This window comes from Macaca nemestrina, chromosome 8, assembly GCF_043159975.1.
Source record: "Macaca nemestrina isolate mMacNem1 chromosome 8, mMacNem.hap1, whole genome shotgun sequence".
Taxonomy (NCBI): Eukaryota; Metazoa; Chordata; class Mammalia; order Primates; family Cercopithecidae; genus Macaca; species Macaca nemestrina.
This window is the reverse complement of record NC_092132.1, coordinates 146317961-146340142: the sequence shown is the minus strand read 5'-3', so window position 1 is coordinate 146340142 and position 22182 is coordinate 146317961. Positions and strand designations below refer to the sequence as shown.

General features: G+C 38.6%; 1 protein-coding gene across 1 annotated transcript; it reads left to right on the top strand.

Moving 5' to 3' along the window:
- The first annotated feature begins 9669 nt into the window (after positions 1-9669).
- On the top strand, positions 9670-17131 carry LOC112428268 (defensin beta 130B). Its single transcript, XM_024795868.1, has 2 exons — positions 9670-9727; positions 16950-17131. The coding sequence occupies exons 1-2, from the start codon at positions 9670-9672 to the stop codon at positions 17129-17131; spliced, it is 240 nt and encodes a 79-aa protein (XP_024651636.1).
- The last annotated feature ends 5051 nt before the right edge of the window (positions 17132-22182 follow it).

The following is a 22182-nucleotide window of genomic DNA, read 5'->3' as shown; positions in this document are numbered from 1 at the left end:
TCCTTCATCCATTTTCAAAGCCAGCAACGGAGCATTGAGTCCTCACATTCCATCATTCTGAATTCATCTTCTCCTCACTCTTCCATTTTTTAGGACTCATGATCACATTGAGCCCACCTGGATAATCTAAGATAATCTCCCTATTTTAAAGTCAGCTGATTAACAGCCTTAATTTCACATGAAACCTCAATTCCCCTTTGCCTTACAAGGTGACACATTCACAGGACCCAGGAGTTAGAATGTGGATAGCTTTGGCAGGAGACAGATGGGATATTACTCCGCCTACCACAGCCACTGAGTGCTTTTCCCACCTGTCACCATTTTGCTCCATCTAGACACAATTTTAGTTGCTTTGTGTGAAGAGATTCTCATTCATAGAGTTTTCTTTTTTGTGCAAAGTAGTGGAGGCCTCCCCTTGGTCACTGAAAGAGTATAGAATCAAGATATTTAAATGTATATAAGCTGGATTTTATTTTTCACTATGCCTGATTTGACCAAGAAAGAATGTTAAGTTATGATACATGGGCTACTTGAAATCTCAAAAAGTTCAAAACATTGTGTTCAAAATCTCAGAGACTGATATATATTCCAACCAACTCAACCCTGTGGAACTGCCAAGTTTTCCTCAGTGCTACTCTTGAAATTACATCACCAACTGACCCTTTAATACATTTTTGCACAATATAACACATTTCTTGGAGTAAGTGCTTCCCTAGAGAAGAAGCAGTTTGGACACATATATTAAAGCCATCACAAAGAATATTATCCTGTCATTGCTAGGAGGTGGCCTTCAAGATGGCTGACTAGAGGCACCAAGCACTATGTCCTCCACAAAGAAAGATCAAAACAGCAAGTAGATAATCATTCCTTGAATGGGGCATAAAAGAGGGCACTAGAATTCAGCAGCACAGTGACAAGGAATCTCTGAGGTATGGAAGGAAAGGAAAGTGAAGCAGCAGCCCCGCCAGAATCAGCTTAAAGCCAGGACAAACTCTCCAGTGTGGTGAAAAGGTAAGAAAGAGAGCCCCAGTGGTCCATATTCCCACCATGGACACTTGCAATCCTAGCCATGGGAGAGTCTCTCGGCCCTCGCAGGCCCTGAGACTACTCTAGGGAGCTGCCTGGAGTGCACGTGATGGGCATTGTCCCAGAGAAGGAGTTGGCACTGGATCATTTGCACCCTCCCCCAGACACAGGCAGCAGTGGCACAGTGCCATTTTGAGAGCCCAGCCCCCAACAGACTATATCATGCCCTGGGGCCCAACAGCCTCTGCATCTCCACATCTCTGGACCCCCAGTAACATTCCCTCATGTCCATCCAGAGGCCTGCAGAGTCACAACACCAGCTGAGCTCACCAGTGTAGCCTGGTCCCCATCACTCTAGCCTACACAGTGTCCTATACGCCAGGGAACTGGCAGTGCAATTCACTAGGGAGGCTGCCACCAGAACCAAGGGAGCTGAAGCAGGCACTCTTCACAAGTGGAGAGTCACCTTCCCGGGGCCACTGACACTGACAGCAATCCTGACCTCCAGGAGCAGGGCCACTGCACACCTGCAGGCATCCTCAGGGGACCTGGGGACTGGCCCGCCTGGGCACTATTCCACGGCCAGAGCACAGGCCCATCCCACCCATTGCTGTCACTACCACTATCCAAGCTCGTTGTCCAGGGGCCTGGGGATCAACCCACACTGCTCTCTGTCATTGGCACCTGTGCATGCCTTCTTGTGACCTGAGTATGAGCCCACCCAGCCTGGTGGTGCCTGTGCACATTGTCTGAGACCCTGGGGATTAATCCACCATGCTTATCACCATCAAATACCTGTGTGTCTCCTGAGAGCCTAACGATAGGACTTCCCAGCTTGCCATCACCGCTGCCACCAGCACCCACATAGTTGCACCAGGTGAAAGCCTGGGGACTACTCTGTCCATCATGTTGTCACAACTGTTGGTGTCTGCACATGCCATCTGGGTCACAAGAGTTGACCTGCTATGACTACTGCAATTGCTGAGGCTACACATGCCACCCAAGGTCTTGAGGGCATGCCTGTCTACCTAGCCCACCACTGTCACTGCTGGCACCTGAGAAAGCCACCTGACTCATGTCTATAATCCTAGCACTTTGGGAAGCTGAGGCAGGCAGATCACCTGAAGTCAGGAGTTCGAGATCAGCCTGACCAACACGGAGAAACCCCATCTCTACTAAAAAAATAAATAAATAAATACAAAATACAAAATTAGCCAGGCGTGGAGGCACATGCTTATAATCCCAGCTACTCTTGAGGCTGAGGCAGGAGAATTGCTTGAACCCGGGAGGCAGAGGTTGCCGTGAGCCAAGATCACGCCATTGCACTCCAGCCTGGGCAACAAGAGCAAAACTCCGTCTCAAAAAAAAAAAAAAGAAAGTCACCTGAAGGCCCAAGGATGGCCTGCCTGAAACTTCAACCACTAGTGCCCACATACATCACCCACAAGTTCAAAGACCAATGCAACTGGTGCCCAAAGACCAGACTGCCTGGCATGTCTTTTCCCAGCAAAATCTCACCACAGCCTCCATTAGCAACAAAGGCTAAGACACTGAGGAGCTCACAGACATCGGTGATGCTGATTATAGCTGAAGAAATCATAGGAATCTAAACTACTGAACCAACCCAGAACTAAAGGCAAAGTGTCTTACTGATTCAACAGTATAGATACAGCTACAGGAGTCAGTCTTTCACTACCAAAGCCAATCTATAAAATTAGAAGAAGCAACTGTTTTACCACATATTCGAATATCAATGTAAGGACATAAGAAACATTAAAGAGCAAGGAAGCATAGCATCTCTGAAGGAAAAACAATAATTCTCCAGCAACAGATTCCATAAAATGAATGAAAAGGAATTTAACACCTGAAATTGAAGAATTCAATAAATAAAATAAATAATACAATTTGAGAACCTCAACAACAGACTAGATCAAGAAGATGAAAGAATTTCTAAACATAAACATCAGTCTTCATATACAAACATTAACTCAAAATGGATTAAAGACTTAAATGTGAAACTTAAAACTATAAAAACCCTGGAAGACAGCCTAGGCAATACCATTCAGGACATAAACAAGGGCAATGATTTTATAGCAATGACACCAAAAGCAATTGTGACGAAAGCAAAAATTGACAAATGGGATATAATTAAACTAAAGAGCTTCTGTGCAACAAAGAAACTATTAACAGAGTAAAAAGACAACCTGAAGAAGGGGAGAAAATTTTTGCAAACTGTGCAATTGACAAAGATCCAATATACAGCATCTACAAGCAACTTGAACAAATTTACAAAAAAAAAAAAAAATTAAAAAGTAGACAAAGGCCATGAACAGACACTTCTCAAAAGAAGACATACATACTGTCAACAATCGTATGAAAAAAAAAGCTCAAGGGTCATGAGGGATTATGACAGACAGGAGGCAGAACTAGATTGCAGCTCCGGACAGAGCAGCATGCGGAGGCCTGCACTGTGAATTTTAGCCCCAGATGGACTGCAAAAACAGACCACAATCCTGGCAGGACCCACAGACCCTCCAAAGGAAGCAGATTGCTCTTGCAGGACCTGGGAGACACCCCAAATACTCTTAAGTCCCCCAGCCGCGGAAATGGGAAAGAGAGACCCTCATCTCCTGAACACACACCCCCACTGGAGAAGCTGAAGGTCTGTTTGTGGGAGAAGTTCCTGACCTTACCTGGAGCTGAGTCAAGTTAGAGAGCCGAGCTGAGTGACATACAGGAGTAGAGGAAGCAGCAGAAAGGCACTGGGAGGTTGCTGGATCCCCAGGCAGCCCATTCCCGCCTGGCACCACCGTCATCCATCAGGAGAGTGGCCAGAGGAGCAGGGGATAAAACTTCACAGGGAGAAGGACTTCTCTAGCAGAACTCTGTAAAAAATTGAACGGGGTGAGAAGCCTCCTGGTCAGAGCTCAGGGGAGAGCGGTGAATCTGGCTTGCAGACTTCACAGGTGGAGTAAGAACTAAAGCCCATTTCTTTGTCAGTTGGGAGGCAGAAAGCCCCAGGTAAGTTATCAAGCCAGATTCGCCCTCGGCCAGGAAACAGACTCTGGGCAATTGCAGGGGGCACGGTGGGAGTGAGAGAAGCCTTTGAGTGTGTGTGGAAGCTGGGTGAGACCTGAGACTTCCGGCTTTCCCCCACTTCCCTGACAACCTGCATGACTCAGCAGCGGCAGCCATAATCCTCCTAGGTACACAACTCCAGTGACCTGGGAATCACACCTCCATCCCCCACAGCAGCCAAAGCAAGACCCACCCAAGGAGACTCTGAGCTCAGACACGCCTAGCCCCGCCCCCAACCTGATGGTCCTTCCATATCCACCCTGGTAGCGGAAGACAAAGAATATATTATCTTGGGAGTTCTAGAGCCCTGCCCACCACTGGTCCCTCTTCACACTACTACAGCTGATGCTTTCTGGAAAGCGCCACCTCCCAGCAGGAGGCCCACCAGCACAAAAAATAGAGCATTAAACCACCAAAGCTAAGGACCCCCATGGAGTCCGCTGCACCTCCACTGGAACAGGTGGTGCTGATATCTAGGGCTGAGAGACCCATAGATGGTTCACATCACAGGACTCTGTGCGGGCAACCCCCAGTACCAGCCTGGAGCCAGCTAGACTAGACCCCAGAAGAGAGACAACAATCACTTCAATTCAGTTTACACAAAGCCACACCCACAGGAAAAGAGGGAGAGTACTACATCAAGGGAATACCCCTTGGGACAAAAAATGTGAACAACAACCTTTAGCCCTAGACCTTCCATTTGACAGAGCCTACCCAAGTAAGAAGGAACCAGAAAACCAACCCAGGTAATATGACAAAACAAGTTCATCAGCACCCCCCAAAACTCACACTAGTTCACCAGGAATGGATCCAAACCAAAAAGAAATCCCTGATTTATCTGAAAAAGAATTCAGGAGGTTAGTTATTAAGGTAATCAGGGAGGGACCAGAGAAAGGCAAACTCAAACGCCAGGAAATCTAAAAAATAATACAAGAAGAGAAGGGACTAATATTCAACAAAATAGCTAGCTTAAAGAAAACATCAAAAACTCAGGAAACTTTGGACACACTTTTAGAAATGTGAAATGCTCTGGAAAGTCTCAGCAATAGAATTGGACAAGTAGAAGAAAGAAACTCAGAGCTTGAAGACAAGGTCTTCAAATTAACTCAATCCCACAAAGACAAAGAGAAAAGAATAAGAAAATGTGAACAAAGCATATTTTAGTGGAGACGGAGTCTTGCCATGTTGGCCAGGCTGGTCTTGAACTCCTGGCCTCAAGGGAGCTGCCTGCCTTAGCCTCCCAAAGTGCTGGGATTACAGGCAGGAGCCATCGCCAACAGTCGATTCTTAAAATAAATTGCACTTGGTTGTGGTGTATAATCCTCTTAATATATTGCTAGATTCCATTTTAAAGTATTTTGTTAAGAATTTTTGTATCTTTATTTATAAAGAATACTGGACTAGTTTTCACCTCTGGTAATGTCTTTGTCTTGCTTTCCTATCAGGATAATACTGGTCACATAAAATTAGTTTGGAAATGTGTCTTATAAGTTTTTGAAGACTGTAAGAAAGATTAGCCTTCATTATTCTTTAAACGTGATAAAATTCACTAGTACAGCCGTCTGGTCCTGGATTATTTTTTTGGAAGCTTTTAATCACAGTCTCACTACCATCACTTGTTATATGTCTATCTCTATTTTTTATTTCTTCTTGACTCAGTTTTGGTAGTTTATTTGTAGAAATTGTCCATCATTTTATTTAGGGTGCCTAATTTGTTGACATACAATTATTCATAGTGTTCACTTATGATTCCTTTTATCTGTGTAAGTTTGGTAATAGTATCCGCACTCTTTTTTTTTTTTTTTTTTTTTTTTTTGAGACAGAGTCTTGCTCTGTCGCCCAGGCTGGAGTGCAGTGGCGTGATCTCTGCTCACTGCAAGCTCTGCCTCCCAGGTTCACGCCATTCTCCTGCCTCAGCCTCCCGAGTAGCGGGGGCTACAGGCGCCGCCACTACGCCCGGCTACTTTTTGTATGATTTTTAGTAGAGATGGGGTTTCACCGTATTAGCCAGGATGGTCTCCATCTCCTGATCTCGTGATCCATCTGCCTCGGCCTCCCAAAGTGCTGGGATTACAGGCGTGAGCCACTGCGCCCGGCCTTTATTTTTAATTTTAGTAATTTAAGTTTTCTTCCTGTTTTCTTTGGTCAGTATAGCAAAAGGCGAGTCAAGTTTCTTGATCTTTTCAAATAATCAACTTTTGGTTTTGTTGATTTCTCTACTGTTTTGTTATTCTCTATTTCACTTTGTTCTAATATTATTTTATTTTTCCTGCTTGCTATGGATTTAGTTAGTCCTTCTTTTCCTAGGTTCTGAATTTAGAGTGTTAGCTATCTATTTAATTAATTCCTTTTTAAGGTAAGAGTTTACATCTATAAATTTTTATCTGAGCTTATACTTAGCTTTTGCTGCATCCCTTATTGTATTTTCATTTTGGTTCTTCTCAAAGTATTTTTCAATTTCCTTTGTGATTTCTTCTTGGACCCATTGGTTGTGTAGAGGTATGGTATTTAATTCTCACATATTTGTGAATTTTTTTTCTTTTATTGATTTTTAGTTTTGCCCCACAGTGGTTGGAGAAAGTATTTTGTATGATTTTAATATTTTAAAATTTTCTGATACTTATTTTATGGCCTAACATGGACTATTCTGGAGACTGTTTTGTGTTTAAGAAAAAATATGTATTCCCTTGTTAATTGGAGTGTTGTACAGATGTCTGTTAGTCTACTGGTTTATAGTGTTGTTCAAATTTTCTATTTTCTTACTCATCTTCAATCTAGTTATTCCGTACTATTAAATTTAGTGTATCAAAATATCCATTACTTTTTAGCTATTCTCTCTTCAGTTATATTAGCATATACGTATTTGAGGGCTGTCTTATTAGGTGTAACATCTTATTAATGGATTGACCCTTTTATAATTGTAACATCTTATTAATGGATTGACCCTTTTAACATTATATAATATCCTTTTGGTTATAAAAAATTTTGTTTCAAAGTCTTTTTTGTCTGATATTAATATAGTTACTTCTGCTCTTTTTTGGTCACAATTTGCAGGAAATATTATTTTCCATTCTTTTATTTTCAAACTATTTGTGTATTTTAATCTAAAATGAGTCTCACAGGTAACATATAATTGGATCATGTTTGTAAATATATCCTCTCAATCTCTGCCTTTAATTGTAGAATTTAATTCATTTACGTGGAATATCATTACTAATAAGGAAGGATTTCTGCCATTTTTCTATTTGTTGTCTATATATCTTATATCTTTTTTGTTCTTCAATTCTTTCATTCCTCCATCATTGCCTTCCTTTCTATTTAACATTTCTAGTGTATCATTTTAATTATCTTGTTCTTGTACTACATTTTAAAAATTTTTTATTTTACTTTAAGTTCCAGGATACAAGTGCAAAACATGTAGGTTTGTTGCATAGGTTTACGTGTGCCATGGTGGTTTGCTGCACCTATCAACCCCTCATCTCGGTTTTAAGCTCCACATGCATTAGCTATTTATCCTAATGCTCTCCCTCCACTCGCCTTCCCACACCCTGACTGGCCCCAGTATGTGTTGTTCCCCTTCTTGTGTCCACATGTTCTCATCGTTCAACTGTACAGAAAGACAGCCAACATATTTTTTTAAATGCCCAATATCACTAATAACTAGAGAAATGCAAACCAAAACCACAATGAGATCTCCTCTCACACCAGTCAGAATAGCTATTATTAAAAGTCAAAAAATAACAGACCCTGGTGAGACTTTGGAGAAAAGGGAATGCTTATACACTGCTGGTGGAAATATAGATTAGTTCAGCTACAGTGGAAAGTAGTCTGAAGATTTCTCAAAAAACTTAAAATAGAAGCGCTATTTGACACAGCAATCCCATTACTTAGTATATATCCAAAGGAATATCAATTATTTCACCATAAAGATACATGCATGTGTATGTTCATTGGAGCATTATTCACAATAGTAAAGACATGGAATCAACCTAGATGCCCATCAACAGTGGACTAGATAAAGAAAATGTTGCACATATGCACCGTGGAATACTATGCAGCCATAAAAAAGAAAAAATCATGTCCTTTGCAACAGCACGGATGCAGCTGGAGGCCATTATTCTAAGCAAATTAGCACAGAAACAGAAAACCAAATACCACATGCTCTTACTTAAAAGTGGAAGCTATTGGGAGGCTGAGGCAGGCAGATCACGAGGTCAGGAGATTGAGTGCCACTGCATGACAGCCTGGGTGGCAGAGTGAGACTCTGTCTCAAAAAAAAAAAAAATATATATATATATATATATGTGTGTGTGTGTGTGTGTGTATGTATACATATATATATATACATACACACACACAGACAATCCATATGATGGTCTTATCCTTCACTCTCTATTATGTTCTGTTGAACTATATGTTTCTCCTTATACCAGTATCACAATGTCTTCATTATTGTAGCTTTGTCTTGAAACAAGGTAGTCTAAATTCTCTGTCTTTATTCTACTTTTGAAAAATTATTTTGAATATTAGTCTTTTGGAATATTTATGCAAACCTAAAATTATTAAGGCATAAATTATTAATAAAGAAATAAATTAGTAAATGCTCGAAAATACATCAGCTAACATGAAAATGATCAAAAGTAGTCAAATAAAAGCTATATACAAGTTATTTATCTATGTATATATAATTTTTCAAAAAAGATTGACACCATATATGAAAGTTTACAAATTTAAAAAACTTTCAATTCAGGGAAATGTGCCAATAAGGAATTGATCAGAAGGTAAATTTGTTTTGGGTAAGTTGGATTTTGGTCAATTGATTCTTGATTAAAGGCATGCTCTTAAGCTTTCAATGTTTTGTTGCTATGTGGTGGGTTAGGATGAAAGATTAGGGAATCTCTTTAAGCTATAGGCTCAGAGTCTTTTGACAGGAGCTGCGCACTTTACTCTGTCTTTTATCTTTCAAGTCTCCTGATCTTACTTGTCCTGTTGTATGAGATAATTATACAGTGGATCAATAACGATTAAAAATATTTGTTTTCAATGTGAATTAAGTGTATCCACCTTTCAGATGTGATTAAGAACACCTCACACAAGTGACAGCCTCTCTTTTAAGGACTAACTTAATAAAAAAAAAAAATAGCTTTTCATAAATGGACCTTAGGCAATACTCTTGTCCCTCTTGCAAAAAAAAAAAAAAAGTGTGTATTATGGAAATGTTTCCTTACAAGCCCTAGGACTTTTGTAATAAGGATGTTCTGTACTCACATGGCCTTACTTCTTGGCCCCATTCAAAAAAAAAATTAATTAAAGGTATTAATTAACCTCTGGTGAAATTGAGAGCCATAGAAAAAGGAAAGGGTTAACCATCTGGTTTCCTACAATTAGGTTAATTTGTCACCAAATGTAGAGACTCTAGAGTTTGGAAACATTCCAACGGAAGCTGTTTTATTTCCTTATTGTTAAGCTTCACTGACCAAGAGGAACCTCAAGCCCCCAGATGTAAATAAAAGCCCCTGCGTTCCACCAGCCCTGATCATTCACCTCTCTATTGGGCACTCAGCCATGAAACTCCATTCCCTTATTTCTGTTCTCCTCCTCTTTGTGACTTTAATACCAAAAGGTAAGATGGTGAATGATTTTAGAAGTCTATTGGGATGCCTAGACCAGAGGAGGTCTATTGAGATAATTATACTGTGGCCATCCTAACTCAGACCCCAATTCACAGCCTTAGGAATTCAGAAATCCAACATGTTTTGTCTTCTTTGGTACTAATGTGGCCAAAATTTAGAAGTAGGACAAGGAGTTCTTTCAACAGAAAATGGGAGTTCAAGAGCTCCATAATCAGAAAACGGGGCCAAAATAGAGTTAGGGGTATAGAAGCTTTGATATGTGATTTAAAGATTAGTAAATACAGCAAATAGCTATCATCAAGGCCTCACTCTCCAAAAAGGAGAGTGAAGATGATAGTTCTTGGTTCAAACTTGGTAGTGAATGGAAGTGATATACAGTCTATTGGTGAGGAATATTTGTGAAGGGCAGCAGTTAGGCAAATAAGACAGAATTCAACAAGACAGTTTTGCATCAAATTATGAAAGACCAATAGAAATTTGGGAGCAGGGGAATTTGGAAAAAGAATAAACTGACATGAAGCTTCAATGGCAAAATTTTAAGCATAAGACAAATAATATAGAAAACACTTTAAGACTCTTAATTGCATCCTTAGGGTCCATGATTCAGAAGTTTAAATATTGACATGTAGAATCAAACTGAAAAGGGAATATAGAATCGAACGTCTTCAGGGTGTTTCATCCAGATCCTGGTAAGATCTGATAAAATTATTATCTCCACTGTTAATAGTGGGATATTCATATCCCTCAAAATATAGTGTGTGGTCAATGAACAAAGATCTCTTCCTTGCTTTATCTCTGAGATTATTTTTTAAATAATTTCAACTTATATTGTAGATTCAGGAGGTACATGTGCAGGTTTGTTATGGTGGTATGTTGTGTGATGTGAGGTTTGGGGCAAGATGGTGATCCCATCATTCAGGTAGTGAGCATAGTACAAAATAGTCAGTTTTTCAATCCTTGTTCCCCTCCCTCTGCAATCTAGTAGTCTCCAGTGTCCCATCTTTATGTCCATGAGTATCCAATGTTTAGCTCCCACTTATAAGTGAGAACATGCATTATTTGGTTTTCTATTTCTGCATTAATTTATTTGGGATTACGTCCTCCAGCTGCATCCATGTTGCTACAAAGGATATGATTTTGTTCTTTTTTATGGCTGCATAGTATTCCATGGTGTATATGTACCACATTTTCTTTATCCAGTCCGCCATTGATGACCACCTAGATAGATTGATTCTTTGTCTTTACTATTGTGAATAGTTCTGTGATGAACATAGGAGTGCATGTATGTTCTGAGTAGAATGATTTATTTTCTTTTGGACAATATACCCAGTAATGGAATTGCTGGGTTGAATGGTAGCTCTGTTTTAAGTTCTTCGAGAAATCTTCAGACTGCTTTCCACAGTGGCTGAACTAATTTACATTCCCATCACCAGTGTGTAAGCACTCCTTTTCTCCACAGCCTCATCTGCATCTCTGTTATTTTTTGACTTTTTAACAATAGCCATTCTCACTGGTGTAAGATAGTTCTCATTGTGGTTTTCATTTTGATTTGCATTTCTCTAGTGATTAGTGATGTTGAGCTATTTTTCATGTTTGCTGGCTGCTTCTATGTCTTATTTTGAGAAGAGTCTGTTCATGTTTTTCACGTCTTTTTCCCACTTTATTTGTTTTTTGCTTGTTGATTTAAATTCCCTATAGATTCTGGATATTAGATTTTTGTCAGATGCATAGTTAGCAAATATTTTCTCCCATTCTGTTGTTTTCTGTTTACCCTGTTAATAATTTTCTTTTTCTCTGCAAAAGTTCTTTAGTTTAATTCAGCTCTACTTGTCAATTTTTGTTTTTGTTGCAATTGTGTTTGAGTACTTAGTCATAAATTATTCCCCAAGGCCAATATCTAGAATGGTGTTGCTTAGGTTTTCTTCTAGGATTCTTACAGTTTGAGGTCTTACATTTAAATATTTAATCCATCATGAGTTAATTTTTTATATATGGTGAAAGATAGGCATCCAGTTTTATTCTTCTGCTTATGGCCGGCCAGCTATACCAGCACCATTTATTGAACAGGGAGTCCTTTTCCCGTTGCTTGTTTTTGTCAACTTTGTCAAAGAGCAGATGGTTATAAATGTGCAGCTTTATTTCTGGGTTCTCTATTCTGTTCCAGTAGTCCATGTGTCTGCTTTTGTACCAGTCCCATGCCGTTTTAGTTACTGTAGCCTTATAGTATAATTTGAAGTCAAGCAGGATGATGCCTCCAGTGTTGTTCTTTATGCTTAGGATTATTTTGGTTGTCTGAGCTCTTTTTCAGTTTCATATGAATTTTAGAATAGTTTTTTCTATTCTGTGAAAAATGTCATTGGTAGTTTGATAGGGATAGCACTGAATCTATAAATTGCTTTGGGCAGTATGGCCATTTTCATAATATTGATTCTTCCAATCCACAGCAGGGAATATTTTTCTGCTTGTGTCATCTGTGATTTCTTTCAGTAGTGAATTGTAGTATCGCTTGTAGAGATCTTTCACCTCCTTGGTTAAATGTATTCATGGGTATTTAATTTTTTGTGTGGCTATTGTAAATGGGATTGCATTCTTGACTTGGCTCTCGGGCTGAACATTATTGATGTATAGAAAGGCTACTGATCTTGTACATTGATTTTGCATCCTGAAACTTTACTAAAGTTGTCTATCAGGTCCAGGAAGCTTTGGCAGAGTTTTTAGAGTTTCCTAAGTGCAGAATAATATCATCAATAAAAAGAGGTAATTTGACTTCTTCTTTTCCTATTTAGATGCCTTTTATTTCAAAAGGCTGATTGCTCTGGCTCATATTTCCAGTACCGTGCTGATTAGGATGGTGAGAGAGGGCACTCTTGTCTTGTTCCAGTTCTGAGATTCTCTTAAGTGCAATCAAAGCTACTCAGTTGTTTGATCTTTACCTAATCTGTGGATTTGCTGAGATCTGCCTCACACGTGATTACCTCCTTCTGAAGGAGCTTATGCAATTCTCATTTGGTTCTCAGCTTTGGTCAGAAGATACAATTGAGGTCAGATACACTTGTAGTATCATCTGATATGAAATTATGTGATGGTAATAACTTCAAATTAGAACAAAATTGAATGGCAATTGTTTTTATTTTAGACAATAAGACCCATGTACAGATAAAGAATGTGATTTTACTCAAATCACATAGGTAGTAGCAACACTGCAGCTAAAAGCAAATCTCTTTAATCTGGGTCAATGTTGTTTTTAATCAATCCATAGGTGTAGATATCCATACAAAAATGATAACTGATTTCTGTCAGACTTTTTTCTCAAAATCTTCTCATTATACATTGAGGAAACTAAGGAGGTTTTCTGCTATATGTGACAACATGGATGAACCTGGAGGACATTATGTTAAATGAAATAAGCCAGTCAAGAAGACAAATACTGCATGATTCCACTTACATGAGGTACTTAAAACAGTCAAACTCATGGAAACAGGTAGCAGAATGTGGTTTCCAGGGACCGGGGAGGGAGGAGGAAATAGGGAGTTGCTGTTTAATGAGTAAAAGTTTTCAGTTTTATTAGATGAATAAGCTCTAAAGATTGACTGTACAATATTATACCTATAGCATTTAAAAATTTCTTAAGAAGGTAGATCTCACTTTCAGTGTTATCACCACAATAAAATAAAGGACAAAGAACAAGAGGTTATTTGAGGTTGAAAGCTGAGTTACTCTCCCCACAAATATGACAAGAATCCTTCAGAGGCCTGCCTTTCAGGCTGTGACATCTTCCTTCCTGCGGGAATAGAAATATCAGCCCTTGTCTGATCCTCCCAAATCAGTTATACCAGGAAGAAGGATTAAATGAGAGTCCTGTAATTCTGCACAGGAGCGAATCACTTTTGAATAGCCAGGTTTCTTGTGTCAGAGGATATTAAAGCCATATGTAAAGGTCAAAATGACTTACTTGTGCATATTGAGATGTTCTTGGACACATTATCAAGTGGGACCCAGAACACTCAAGCTGAAAAATAGGAATTTCATTATCAGTTTTGTATGGTCTCTTAGTACTAAATAGTTAACTGTTGAGCTGTCTATACAATTTAATAATACTGCACTCCAAAAATTCTGATTTTAATCTCTGCTGTGACTGTTGGGCATATAGAATTTATCAGTTGCCTAGAAGCATTCTGATAATCTTAGAAACTTTATAACTCCTATATAACTTCTATCTAACAAAATTTCTTTTAAGAAAAATTGAGTGGCTGGATCATGAAGAGTTTTGTTAAAGACAATTTTACCCCCAAAAAATCCAATTAAGTAAAAAAATTATTGTTTTCATGAAAAAATTTCTCCAAAGAAACTACATAATCTGAAATATTAGTTTATCAGCTTAATGTCTGATGAATATTAAGTTATAACTACTTGAATATATGTTTTTATATATCCTTATATTTATTCAAAAAAGAATCCATGGTATCCTATAAAAAATTGGAATAGTTCATATAGATTCATATATACACACAAACATATATGTGCTGGGAATATGAGTCTAAAGAGGTTAGAATGGCATAAATCTTGGATTGCTGCATTAGCTCTCTGAGAATTAAGAAAATTATAGCATTCTTCTTACACTGACTGTGGAGAGTAACATAATATCTGAATACACGACATTGGACAGGAGCAGAAGACAGCTTGAACTCACGTTATGTAGAGAAAAGAAAACTGTGCTTCTATTTTTTGATTGATGAAGTTCCAGGAAGAGCCTCTCCATTTAAATCCTCTACATCACCCAAAAAAAAAAAAAACTTAAAAGTTACTGACTCAATGAGCTCTAACGCTAAGAAATTTATATCCTTTTAGAAAGTAGATGAATGTGCTATTAAGGGTTTTTTTCAGTGTGATTCTAAGTTCTTCTCACTTCATCCACAGAAATTAATGTTGTGATATAATATGAAGTGAACATCTAAATTGTTTCTTTTTCCAAAAGCACTTATTAAATATGCATCCTTTCTCCAACTGCCATGTGATACAACCGTTATAACGTATTAATGTCAAATAAATTCTAAAGTGTATTAGAGAGTGCCTCTCTTTCTCTTCTTATGTTCTATGTGTGTATACTTCTGTCAATAAGTCTGAAAATAAATGTGAATATCTGGGAAGAAATTCCCTTCCTCATGAATGAGGACTATGAATCTGAATATGAATCAAGTAATTTAATCTTATCTTCTTGACTTAAACTAGTGCCCTTAGCATGACGATATGTCACAGTCATCAGTAAAAAGGGCGATTATAACTCTTTGGCTTCATGCTCAGAGTATACCTCCTTAAATTAAGCTTCAGGCTTCATGCTCAGAGCATACCTCCTTAGATTCCCATATAGCAAGAAGCACATCACTGGTAGGATGAATTGTTCCACTCATTTTGAGTGAAGCAAGGGACATCTCCCAAATAGAGGAATCGGCACTATCTTAGGCTACATGCTGTGTCAGTAGGCTGAACTTGACTGTATAGTGGGTTAAACATCTCTACCCTACTGAGAGGAAGTTCACTCTTTTGGCTTCAGCTGAAGATTCACATTCCACCTCATTTTGCATGGGATCCCTCTAAGTTCACATGCATAGGCCTCCTTGACACCATACTCTGCCTCTTATTATATCTTTCCCAGTACTAATAACCCCTGATTTTAGCTTCATTTAAAAAGTCTGACAATGTTGCCAGATGTTAAATGTATGGATGAAGTTATCAGGGAAAAGATCAACACCTAGCAACAGGTCTGCTATGCTTCTGAGCATGAAGCCTGTGTTCTGTGTAGACAATGCGGTAGAACCAGCACCTTCCACAACTGGCTGGGGAGACTTCAGGTCTCTCTGAAAGGCAGCCACTTTCTCTTCCACAATAATCTTGGGGAAAAAAAGGTAATATTACCAGATATTACCCAACTCCCCCATCATGACATTCTCTTGTTACGTAGAAACCCTGAATTTATGAACTACTAGTCTGATAGTAGAGTATAATACCAGACTGCACTAGGTTGAAGCTTCTAACAAGGGTAGAAGACAATCTTGCACAGGTTATGAGCACTCAGTTCCAAAAGGCTGTTTTGGTTTTTCTGGCTGTGGATCTATTTCTACAGAGTGGAGAAACAATAATGATAGCCTAGTTTAAATACAAAACAGTAACAAACAACCAAAAAAAAAGATTGAGAGCTGAAAAGGCCATCAAACTGTTACTCATCTACAGAAGCAAAGAAGCCAGAGGTAGTATATTACACAACAGTAAAAACAAAATAAGATCCAGGTGTGTTAACTGGATGGTTCGGGAACTAATGTCTGTTAATGAACATCAGCAAAAGTGTTTTTCTTATATAACATCTGCTGTGATATACGGTAGGAAACATAAACTATGGTTGTGCTGAGAAGGATAGTAAGAGAAAGGATAGTAAGCATAGAGAAAACTACTGAATTAGAGCACACCCTTAGTCATACACTTCTCAACAACCAGATGAATTAAGATAACATATGGATACACTTAAGGGAAAATACCTTTTAGCTCAGTGAGTAATTTTCTCCAGGTGTCTGTCTGTCTATCTATCTATCTATCTATCTATCTATCTATCTATCTATCTATCTATCCCTTATCGATCTATGAGGTATTGAGCAACATAGGAAAGATATTTCTTACATAGTCCTGAAATGAGGAAATCAGTTTAGATAAAATCTAAAGGATTGATAGGCTTTCTATGAAAGGAGATGAAGATATGAACACGCACCATTTGATAGGGATGATGTACACACAGATCGGAAGATGGAGGGACAGATACTTCCTTTGAAGCTGTTTCTTAGTGGCGGCATTGTTGGTGTTTGGTGAAAGACAATTCCTTAGGTGAAAAATGTAGCAGTGCTGTGCTATTTGCTAAATACCAAAGACACCTTCCCTAGGCATGGAGGCAAGAACAAATGGTCCCACACATTTCAAAATGTACTGCTCTAGGGGAGGACAATCCCTTTAAAGGATTTTAGAAGTTGGCTATTTCCTCCAAGGTGTATATAATCTACAATCTTAGCTCCCTTCCCATAAAAAGGCACTATTTCTGTCTACGTGTCTGATCCTTTCATATAGACAATGTTTTCTTTCCTCTCCCAAAGCCATTCTTCTGGGAGTTTATTGTTTTATGTATATTTTCAATAGTGAATTAATGATGTTCTTAAATCTCTTTCTGTGCAGGAAAGACTGGCGTTATTCCAGGACAAAAACAGTGTATTGTTTTGAAAGGGGTGTGCAGAGACAAAGGCTGCAGCACACTAGATGATACCATTGGTACATGTAATGAAGAAAAAAAATGTTGTAGAAGGTGGTGGATACTTGAGCCCTATCCAACTCCAGTTCCCAAAGGAAAATCTCCTTAAGTGGGAACAAACATTAAGCCCTTTGAACTCCAGAATGGATAATTTTGCAGACTCCTGTTTAACCCAATTTCTTATTCTTCCTTGACTGGAAATAAATGTTGTCCTAATCGCACGTGTACTGACTGCCTTCTGGAGCATTTCTTCTTGAGACACATGCAAGCCTCTTAAGAACGATGAGAATAAACTAAATAACAGAAGAAACTCATACCCTACAGGTATTTATAAAAAATGCAAGTTTCTAAGAAAAATAAAGATAAAAATGTTAAATATGTAAAACAATAAAATTATGAAGTAGCAGTAGACAGTGTTTGATTATTTGAAGTGCAATGTCAACCTTCTTCCTCATCCACTTCTGAACAAATATCATTTTCATTACTAATAGAGACCTACTTAGATAATATGGGTTAAAGCCTGCTAATCATGTAACCTTGTTAACACTGCACCTGAGAATTAGGTACATGACCATTCCAGTCATTCCAGCACTTGAAGCAGGTCTCGCCTCTCCTGCCCCCTGCCCCTAGAGAAGTAGAAGAGAAGACCTGCTTTCTACAAGTAGGCTCACTAGGAGGAGCTGTAGAGCTGAAGAGTTGCTAACTCAGCATGCCGGGTTAGCTCTTTCTAAACTCTCCAACAGATAACTCCATTTTCTGGGACCAAGACAATTAAAGGGCAGGAAGGATATACCAGGAGTATGACGTGGCATGAGTGCCACAAAGATGGAAAACAAAGAATGAGGCCAAATTACCCCACAAACAAAATTCAAGAGTTTGTGTTTTTTTTTTAACCGCAAAGCTTATGGTCAATGAATCAGGGGAGGGTGGGTTATCTCCCTATGTAGAGAAGATGTCAGGAGTCTATTGAAATAACTCTAATCTCATCTTCATGGATCTGTTTCTTCAATACTAGTCATTGCTTTTTCTATATCTTCTCAGAATCACTCACGAACAGCATATTACTCTGAGATCAGATTCTAAGCTAATTTCAGAATAATACTCTAATACAATTTTTACCATATACATTTTACACATAGCTGAAAAGTCACATCTTCTCTTCTTTGTCATCTTATGTGCCACTCCATTATCCAGTGTAGCACATTAGAGATTCTTTGATAATTAAATGACATTAGGAGACTTTAAAAGTCATAAATACCCTCCTATATTAAAATGCTAAAAAAGAAAAATTTCCCATATTTGAATATAAACAAGTCTCCTTATAAAATTTCTAGGCATAAATTGAAGTTCAAAGATTGAATATCTTCAATCTCTATGTTGAAGCCCAAAGACATTAGAATCCAAATGAATTACTTCCTGAAATGAAATTATCTTCCCCTCGTTAAGTCCAAAGTTTTCTATTAAATGTAAGCAAAAAAAATCATCACTCATTTCTTATTCTCCATCTTAGTGAATTAGTGAAAGTTTCTTCAGAGACTTGACACTGAATAAATATAACATCTCAACTCACTGAAGCAAAAAGAACTTTTTCTGCTTTTTTTTTTTTTTGAGATGGAGTCTCGCTCTGTTACCCAGGCTGGAGTGAGTGGCGCGATCTCGGCTCACTGCAAGCTCCGCCTCCCGGGTTCCCGCCATTCTCCTGCCTCAGCCTCCCGAGTAGCTGGGGCTACAGGCGCCGCCACCGCGCCCGGCTAGTTTTTTGTATTTTTAGTAGAGACGGGATTTCACCATGTTAGCCAGGATGGTCTTGATCTCCTGACCTCGTGATCCACCCGCCTCGGCCTCCCAAAGTGCTGGGATTACAGGGGTGAGCCACCGCGCCCGGCCAGAACGTTTTTTATCTCTGAGCAAGAAGAAAAAAAAAGGTAAGGGAAATTAAAAAGATAAGGAACAAAAAGAATCAGTCCAGAAAAATCTAATTTCTCTTTTTTTTTAAGTGAGAGAAAGTTTATTAAGAAAATAAAGGAATAAAAGAATGGCTACTCCACAGGCAGGGGAGCCTCTAATTTCTAATTCTGATTGTTTTTCTTAATTTTCTTTCTAATGACACTCTCGATTTTACCATACAATATTGGCCATTTAATAAAGAAGTTCAGGGACAGACAGTAAAATATAAAGTAGAGCAATATTTCTGATCTCCAGCACCATCAACATTTTGACAAGAACAATTTTTTGCTGTGGGGAGCTTTCCTGTATATTGTGGGATGTTTAGCAGCCTTTCTTGCCTCTAAAACATTTCTCCCACCTGTGACCAAAACAAACAAACAAACAAAAAACCTCTACACACTACTAAAAGTCCTCTGAGGGCAACATTGTCCCTAGCTGAAAACCGCTATAGCAAAGAAATCATCAGTTAAAGGTAAAAGTAAATAGGAGTTAGAAAATTCACTCAAATAGAGACCTTTGCCTGTAAACTTTCAAAAAGTAAGACAGCATCACATATAAAATAATAGATCAGAAATGTCTTCTGACAATCCAAAGATGAATTATGTCTCTTTATTTGAAAGATATAGATCTAAAGATAACCCTTTTGGTTTTTTACTGCTGTGCTAGTTGTTAGAAATACCTGACCATATTTTAACCATTGAGATTTTAGGGCAATATTGCTCTGATACCTCATCCAGAGGTGCAAAATCCACATTTTAGGGACATTTAAAAGATTTCTGGGAAAAGGCTGTCTGTGCCTTTTGATAATGAGACTGGGTGAATTACATGCAATCTCTTGGAGTACTTGACTATATCTTCTGCAGAAGGCCATATTTACTGTATACAATTATATGATTCTGTGCATGGAACATATTATATTGATACTAATTTATGAGGATATAGTTGATAAACCCCAAAGGAGTTAATTTTATTGTTATATAAAGGCAAAGGCAGGCCAGACGCAGTGGCTCACACCTGTAATCCCAACACTTTGGGAGGCCAAGGCGGGCAGATCACCTGAGGTCAGGAGTTCAAGACCAGCCTGGCCAACATGGCAAAACCCTGTCTCTACTAAAAATACAAAAATTAGCCAGTCATGGTGGTGGGTGCCTGTGATCCCAGCTACTCGGGAGGCTGAGGCAGAAGAATCGCTTGAACCCAGGAGGCAGAGGTTGCAGGGAACCAAGATTGCGCCACTGCACTCCAGCCTGGGCGACAGAGTGAGACTCCATCTCAAAAAAAAAAAAAAAGGCAAAGGCAATACTATATATCATGAAATCTTGAGATACGCTCAGACCTTTGCCAGTTGTACAACTTCATTTTGTTCTTTCTATCTTTCTGGAAAATTTGATATCATCGAGACAATAGAGTTTCCGAATAAACGGCAAGTCACAAAAATACTTGAAAATAGTCCAAGTAAAATGGATTTTACTATCACTAGAAAAAGATTGCAATTTCCATATTCAAAATACAAAATAAAATATTTTTGCTGCTGTTAGAACCATAGCTCATATAACCTTGAAAGGTTTTTATATTATATGTAAAGTAGTATGACACCCAATGATAGACTGCGATGAGTTAAAGAGCAATACTATGAACACTAAAGCAACTCTTAAATAACACAACAAACAGTTTAATAACAAAAAAAATGGAATAATCACAATGACCCAACTACTTGAAAAAAAGAAGAAAAAGAAAACAAAGAACAAATGAAACAGGACATGTGTAAGATGGCTAAGTAGAAGGTCCCCAGGCTTCATTCACCCACACAACACTGATTTGGCAACCATCCGTGGATAAAATGTCTTTGTGGGAACATCAGGACCCAGTCAGGAGGTCATGACAATCCACTAGAGCCCAAGACCAAGGAAAACTGCTTTGAGAAGGCAGGACCATGCCCCTGGAAGTAGGCTCACCAATCATAGACCTGGCCATGAACACAGAAACACTGCCATCTGCCTCTGGACCCTGCTGCAGCCCTACTTACATGTGGTTCCAGATGCAGCCTCAAAAGTCATCCCCAAAAGTCATTCAGGAGCAGGTTGTTTAATTTCCATATAACTGTATGGTTTTTAGTGATTTTCCTAATATTTATTTCCATTTTTATTGGGATGTGGTCAGAGAGTGTGGTTGGTATAATTTCGAGTTTTTTGAATTTGCTGAATATTGTTTTATGGTCAATCACATGGTTGATTTTAGAGTGTGTACCATGTGCAGATGAGAAGAATGTATATTCTGTTGTTGGGTGGACTGTTCTGTAGATGTCTTTTAGGTCCGTTTGGTCAAGTGTCGAGTTAGGGCCCAAATATCCTTGTTAGTTTTCTCTCTCAACAATCTGTCTAATGCTGTCAGTGAGGTGTCAGAGTCTCCCACTATTATTGTGTGGTTATCTGTCTTTTTGTAGTTCCCTCTTAACTTGTTTTATGAATTTGAGTACACTTGTCTTGGGTGCATATATATTTAAGACGGTTAAGTCTTCTTGTTGAATTGAACCCTTTACCATTATGTAATGCCCTTTTTTGTCTATTTCTATCTTTGTTGGCTTAAAGTCTGTTTTGTCTGAAATTAGAATGGCAACCCTGCTTTTTTGTTTCCCATTTGCTTGGGAGATCTTTCTTTGAGCCTTTACATTGAGCCTATGAGTGATGGGTCTCACATGCAATGACACCGAAGATGGCATACAGTTGGGGCTTGCTTCTTTATCCACCTTGCCACTTTGTGCCCTTTAAGTAGGGCATTTAGTCCATTTATGTTCAAGGTTAATATTGCTATGTGTGGATTTGATCCTGTTATCGTGTTGTTAGCTGGTTATTACGCAGAATTCATTGTGTGTTGCTTTATAGTGTCAATATCTATGTAATTAATTGTGTTTTGTGGTGGCTGGTACTCTTTCATTTCCATATTTAGCACTCCTTTAAGGACCTCTAGTAAGGTGTGTCTGATGGTAACAAATTTCCTTAGCATTTGCTTGTCTGAAAAGGATTTTATTTCTCTTTTGCTTATGAAGTTTAGTTTAGATGGATATAAAATTCTTGGTTGGAATTTCTTGTCTTTAAGAATACTGAATGTAGGTCCACAGTCTCTTCTGGATGTCAAGTTTCAGCTTAACAGTCCACTGTTAAGCCTAATGGGATTCCCTCTGTGAGTTACTTGTTCCTTTTCTCTAACTGCCTT